At 33.6% G+C, this 6,760-nt stretch overlaps 1 protein-coding gene across 1 annotated transcript in view; it reads left to right on the top strand.

The window, feature by feature from the left end:
* LOC106474207 (serine/threonine-protein kinase tousled-like 1) overlaps window positions 1-2,160 on the top strand; it is a 38,057-nt gene extending 35,897 nt beyond the window's left edge. Inside the window, exon 16 of the mRNA XM_022402560.1 lies at window positions 827-2,160. Within this exon, the coding sequence (XP_022258268.1) occupies window positions 827-958 (132 nt within the window). The 3' untranslated portion in view covers window positions 959-2,160. The remainder of the gene's footprint in view (window positions 1-826) is intronic.
* Window positions 2,161-6,760: the final 4,600 nt, after the last annotated feature.

Raw genomic sequence — 6,760 nt, 5'->3', positions numbered from 1 at the left:
GTCTAACGAGTCTCTGAAAGATCAATCAGGGTCTAACGAGTCTCTGAAAGATCAATCAGGGTCTAACGAGTCTCTAAAAGATCAATCCGAGTCTAACGAGTATCTAAAAGATCAATCGGGGTCTAACGAGTCTCTAAAAGATCATTCCGAGTCTAACGAGTCTCTAAAAGATCAATCAGGGTCTAACGAGTTACTAAAAGATCAATCAGGGTCTAACGAGTCTCTAAAAGATCAGTCCGGGTCTAACGAGTCTCTAAAAGATCAATCAGGGTCTAACGAGTCTCTAAAAGATCAATCAGGGTCTAACGAGTTACTAAAAGATCAATCAGGGTCTAACGAGTCTCTAAAAGATCAATCAGGGTCTAACGAGTCTCTAAAAGATCAATCCGGGTCAGGATGTGTAAAGTTTTAATTTTGTTGTGTTTATAAATGAATGGGGAGAAAAAAATATATTTTTTTTGTTTTTTGTGCTGGGTGCAAATGTTAAGAATTTAAAAACCAGAGGTCAGCACTGTGCTTAGTCTGTAGCACTTTCTAACATAAGATTTAAAGCTGCCTTCCAATAAAAGTGTTAGTTTACTAGCTACACATTACCTTGGTTTGGAATAATGGAATTGGTATAGATTATGCTACCTGACAAATACGTCAAAGTGTTGTTTGTTTTTAGAGTTATGGTGATAGAGTAAATCACAAGGTTACCGATTTGCTAGTCACATGATTATAGGTTTTTTTGAAATAATGTTCTCAGGTTATTTTATTGAAGAAAATCTGTTGTAGCCAATAAAATAAAATAACTTTCCGCTAATTATAATTGTATCTGTTACAGAACTTTATTCGCCGCTGCCTGCAGTACCGGAAAGAAGATCGAATTGATGTTTTCACTTTGTCTGAGAATGAGTATTTAAAACCTAATTATGGGAAACACAGTCGACAGTCCAGCTCTGTAGAAAAATCATAGCACTCTGACTATGCTGTATGTAATATAGCAACTGTGTATTATGTTCTCGTTCACCAGGCAGACTCAGAGTGACTCTAGTGATCTGAAATGCAAGTTCAAGCGTGACAACTGATGTTCGTTGTTTTCTTAATTGACATGAACAATGTTGAAGCTTGACCACTCTAAAGAAATGGGTACTGAACTCGCAATAATGAAAGATGAGTATAAATAAGAAAACAATTGTTATCACAAGACCTTCACCATTTTATAATAGTTATTAAACATTGCAAAGCCAATGAATTTTCCAAGTTCCCAAAACTGTGACAAAACAAAAAATTAGTGCTGTATTATAAGTACTGTACAAAAAAACAAAGAAATTAAGTTGTTATCAGGTTGAAAAAAAAAAATTCAGATTGTACAGCGCATATTTTATGGATGAAAGAAGTGCTTGTGTCATGATTATATCTATAAAGTTCAAGGTTTTTTGGTTCTCATGAAAACAGTTGCGTTTCTTGGAGGTGCAATGCTCACAATATTGGAAGTAAGACCTATCAAACTAGCATTGTATTGTACAAAAAGTGTTTCGATTCATCTGATTGTTCTAAAGCATATATATATTGTAGTCATCATTCTCATGAACACTTGTTATGCTACTTGACATTAACTGTTTTATTGAGTTTTGTTTTATTATTCACTCGTGTCGCAAAAAAATGTATTTCTATTTTTGTCGATTTTTTGCACCACCCTCTAATGTTTTACTTTACACTTTATATATATTAAGTCCTAGTTTTCTAGTTCAAATCATTGTTCTGAGTGACTGTAATTTGTGCTTCATCAGTTTTACCATCAAACAGATTTCATAAACTGTTATTACAGAATAGAATATGTGTGTGGATATCTCCATTTTTCTCTAAAACACCTTCAATACTTGATCTATAAACAGGAGTTAAAATTCTGTCTTTTATAACGGGTAATGGCAAAGTTTCAAAGACTGGTCCAAACCAACCCAAGGGTTTTAAAATTGATGCTTGATCTATAAACAGGAGTTAAAATTCTGTCTTTTATAATGGGTAATGGCAAAGTTTCAAAGACTGGTCCAAACCAACCCAAGGGTTTCAAAATCAATACTTAATCCAGAATCAAGAGTTAAAATTCTGTCTTTTATAACGGGTAATGGCAAAGTTTCAAAGACTGCTCCAAACCAACCCAAGGGTTTTAAAATTGATACTTGATCTATAAACAGGAGTTAAAATTTTGTATTTTATAACGGGGGATTTTGAAACCCTTGGGTTGGTTTGGACCAGTCTTTGAAACTTTGCCATTAAGTACTTAATCCAGAACCAAGAGTTAAAATTCTGTCTTTTATAACGGGTAATGGCAAAGTTTCAAAGACTGGTCCAAACCAACCCAAGGGTTTCAAAATCAATACTTAATCCAGAACCAAGAGTTAAAATTCTGTCTTTTATAACGGGTAATGGCAAAATTTCAAAGACTGGTCCAAACCAACACCAGGGTTTTAAAATCAATATTTAATGTACAATCAAGAGATAATGGGCAATGTTTCCATAATTAATCAATCAAAACCAACCCGAAGGAATTAAAAAAAGCATTGAAACCACTAAGTTAGAATAAAAAGTGACTTTTTATTTATACAGACTTTAACCACTTTGTCTTCACAATAAATTGTAATATGCTTTAGTTTGTAAATTTGACGTTGAGTACTAATAAATATACAAAAGTTGCCCTTATTAATCTTCTGAAGAGGATTTCAAAACCACTAGATGGTATATTAATAATTTTATAAAACATGGAGATTTAGACAAAGATCAAGGATATTTCCAGCAACTGATAGTTTAGTTACGATATCCCAGACAGAATTTTAAGCTCAGACCAATAAAAAACAACAAAATATTCCTTTTAATCTTTTTCTGATAAGCCAGTTAATGTTTTACAAGGTATCTAAAATAAGAACATCGACAATTATGGAGTTAACTCTTTCGAAGTTACTCTTTGTTATGGTTTCGACATAGGCTTATAGTAGCCATAGTAAAGCCCATAAAAAGGTGAGCAGTTTTTTATAAACAAACTTCAAATAGGTAAATGAAGTATTCAGAATGTTAAAAATGCTTAAAAGACACCTAAGGATTTAATAAAAATAACTGCTCTTAGTATGTTTAGTTCCTTAGTTGTAGGTTAGGCATGTGACAGATTGACCCAAATTTATATATTTTTACTTTTTTAATGTTAAACTACAGAAACTGTTGGCACATTTCCCTACCAATGTGCTTTTAGAATGTGTAGTTTTCTGAACTTTCCTCTGTACACTCTAACTTTAATTCATTCAGTCAGTTTAAGAACAGTAATAAACCTGTAAACATCAGTTTCATTATACTTTTATTTATGTGACTTATACAAATCTAGTTTGTAACACTGTTTAAAAATTAAACTTTTAAAATATGAACACTTCTTATAATATGTTAACATTGTAATACTTTAATTCTAGTTGGAAGGGCTCTAGTAGTTAGCATGTTGGGCTGTGGAACAAAAGCTCTAAGCTTTTAGACAGCTGAACACATTGATGGGAAGGGCTCTAGTAGTTAGCATGTTGGGCTGTGGAACAAAAGCTCTAAGCTTTTAGACAGCTGAACACATTGATGGGAAGGGCTCTAGTAGTTAGCATGTTGGGCTGTGGAACAAAAGGTCTAAGGTTTTAGACAGTTGAACACATTGATGGGAAGGGCTCTAGTAGTTAGCATGTTGGGCTGTGGAAAAAAAGATTAAGGTTTTAGACAGCTGAACACATTGTCAGAGAGAAAGTCGATCCTGTTGTTTGTTTCAGAGACTGATATATTGGTGGGTGCTGCTAACCTGATATTTTCTCCCACGTCTACATAAAATGTAATTCAGGTTGAAATTTTCTCTTCTAAGTGAGACAATTTTTTATTTCTTACACTTGGATTCAAGTGTCCAAAACATCTTGTTTGATATTTAAATTGTATTTTTGAAATACTGTTGTACATATTGAATGTTTCGACTCATAAATCATAGTTTATGTATGTTTATATTAAGAAAAAGCACAAGCGTACATTTACTTTTTTGGCTGAAAGATTTAAGGGACTTTGTGAAATATTTTTTACTTGAAAACATCATTTGTTTACTGTGACCTTTTATGGTTTACACTGACAGTGAATGATATCTTCCACAGAAAATCACTATGTCTATTTTACAAATAGGGAAATAAGATTTAAATAATTGCTGACAACCATTTTTTAAACCTTGTTGTTAAGGCAAAGTGAACAATACAGACAGACTTTAAGGTGAGATCTTTTCCAATTTTTGTATATGACCATTTATTTTACAAAATATTTACGTTTCATGTTGTTTCTACTCGGAAAAAACTTGTAAATTATATCAACTTTTCAACTTGTTTCTACTTGGACCAACAATGTTGAATAATATATTGTTACGTCTCTGTTCGTTAGTTAATTTTCCATAAATTCGTTCCGACGAAACTTTAGCGACACAAGTCCTTTCTTAAATAAAACTGGTTTATTCTTTCCGAATACAACTTTACGATACACTTAATTTCAACAGTCGCTCTTTAACAAACGCTATAACTCACGCCTCACGAGCTCGACTTCAACAATACTCCGTTCAATTACACACTCTCTGACTGCAGTTCAATTACTCATTACACTGTTGTTCCGTCACGTTGTGAACGTCTTATATATATACAAGACTAACACATATCTAGTAAATGCTAGGGCATTCTTGAAGAAACAGGATATTTCTAGAAAACAGGTGGCGTGATATTAGTCACGTGACCTCGCTGACGCAACAATATCAACTTTTCAATCTGTTTCTATTTGGGCCAACAAAGGTGTATAATATATCAACTTTTCTACATGGACCAACCCTATTGTACAAATATCAACTTTTAAAATTGTTTCTACTTAGAACAACACTGTTGTAAAATAAATTGACTTTTCTAGTTGTTTGTGCTTGGAACAACAGAGATAATACACTTACCAAGTTTTACAGCACAAACAAATGTTTCGTTTCTTAGAAATAAAGATAACAATCTATTAACTACAACAACTTCATACGTTTGTAGGACAAACATCAAGTATATTCTGTAAAATGCTACTTCCCACAAGGGGGAGCTAGAAATGACTAATTAGTGGTCTATTATGCCACATCTTTTGTGGGTATATTTTATGAAAGCACTGATTAAAAGCAATATTTTGTTTGGTAAGTCCAAGGAAAGTAAAGCTCGAATGTTTTTCTCAATATATTAGACCACACATAAAGCATGTACAGTTCTTATCATTCCAGAAGGACACCTCTATCACAGTAAATATATTGTTACGACAGCGGAAGTCACGTGACTCTATTAAACACGTCATAAATTCTAGAAAAATCATGCCCCTTCGTGAACCCTCGAGTGTTTACTAGATGTACAGTATTCTTGTATATAAGACCGCCAAACAAGTGACGGCAACAAGGCAGTTGAATTGCAGATAGAGATAGAGACGGACAGTTGGGTCGAGCGCGTTTGTCGTTCGTTGTGAATTATAGCGTTTGTTCAAGTTATAGCGTGACCGTGGAAATTAAGTGTATTACAAAGTTGTATTGAGAAAGAATAAATTAGTTTTATTTGTACTTGTATCGCTAAAGTTTCTTCGGAAAGAATTTTTACGGAAAATTAACAAACGAACAGAGACGTAACAATATACACAACATAGTGGTATAAGTTTCTATAGCAACTTCATATAAATTACAAGTGATCAGTAGTGACGTTACAAGCAACCAGCCCTCTTGGTGGCTCAGCAGCATGTTTGAAAGCTTATAACATTAGATATTGGATTTAGGTAACAGCGGTGAACAGAGTATAAGTAGGTCATTGTGTAGTTTTGCACTTAACAAACAAGTATCCAGAACTAATTATGAAGGTATTGTGTACTTATTTATTCTTAAACTCCATATAGTAGTGTTATCAATTGTGTCCTTTAAAATTATAATATTGTTGCGTCATCGAGGTCACGTAACTGGTGTGGCGCCACCTATTTTCTAGAACTATCCTGTACCTTGGCGAATGCTCTAGTAGTTACTAGATATAGGGTAGTCTGGTATATAAAAGAGTGTGACAACGTGACGGGGGAAGAATGTGTGTGTAGGTAGTGAGTAATTGAACTGCAGTCACAGGGTATTGTTGAAGTTAACGTTCGTTCGTTATAGTGTTTGTTTTAGCGCGAATATTGAAATTAAGTGTATCATAAAGTTATATTCGGAAAGAATAAATCAGTTTTATTAAGTAAGGACTTGTGTCGTTAAAGTTTCGTCGGAACGAAGTTACGGAAAAATCAATTAACAAACGGAGACGTAACAAATTGGTGTCAGAAGTGGGATGAAAAAAAATGGAAACGAGAGGCGGAAAATCAAACTACAACTTAGCAGACTTGATGGCAGCAATACAAGAGCAGCAAAAGAAACAAGAAGAACGAGAAAATGAACGAGAAAAAAAACAAGAAGAACGAGAAATTAAACAAGAAGAGAGATTACAGCAGTTGTTGGAGGAAAAAGAAAAGAAACAAGAAGAAAGATTACAGCAGTGGCAAGAAACCTACAACAATGCCAGCTCGAACAGCAAAATAAACAAGAGAGATTACAGCAGTTGTTGGAGGAAAAAGAAAAGAAACAAGAAGAACGAGAAATTAAACAAGAAGAGAGATTACAGCAGTTGTTGGAGGAAAAAGAAAAGAAACAAGAAGAACGAGAAATTACAGCAGTTGTTAAAGGAAAAAGAAAAGAAACAAGAAGAGA

The sequence above is a fragment of the Limulus polyphemus genome, unplaced genomic scaffold, assembly GCF_000517525.1.
Source record: "Limulus polyphemus unplaced genomic scaffold, Limulus_polyphemus-2.1.2 Scaffold6948, whole genome shotgun sequence".
NCBI lineage: Eukaryota > Metazoa > Arthropoda > Merostomata > Xiphosura > Limulidae > Limulus > Limulus polyphemus.
This window is presented reverse-complemented; position numbering and strand designations above follow the sequence as displayed.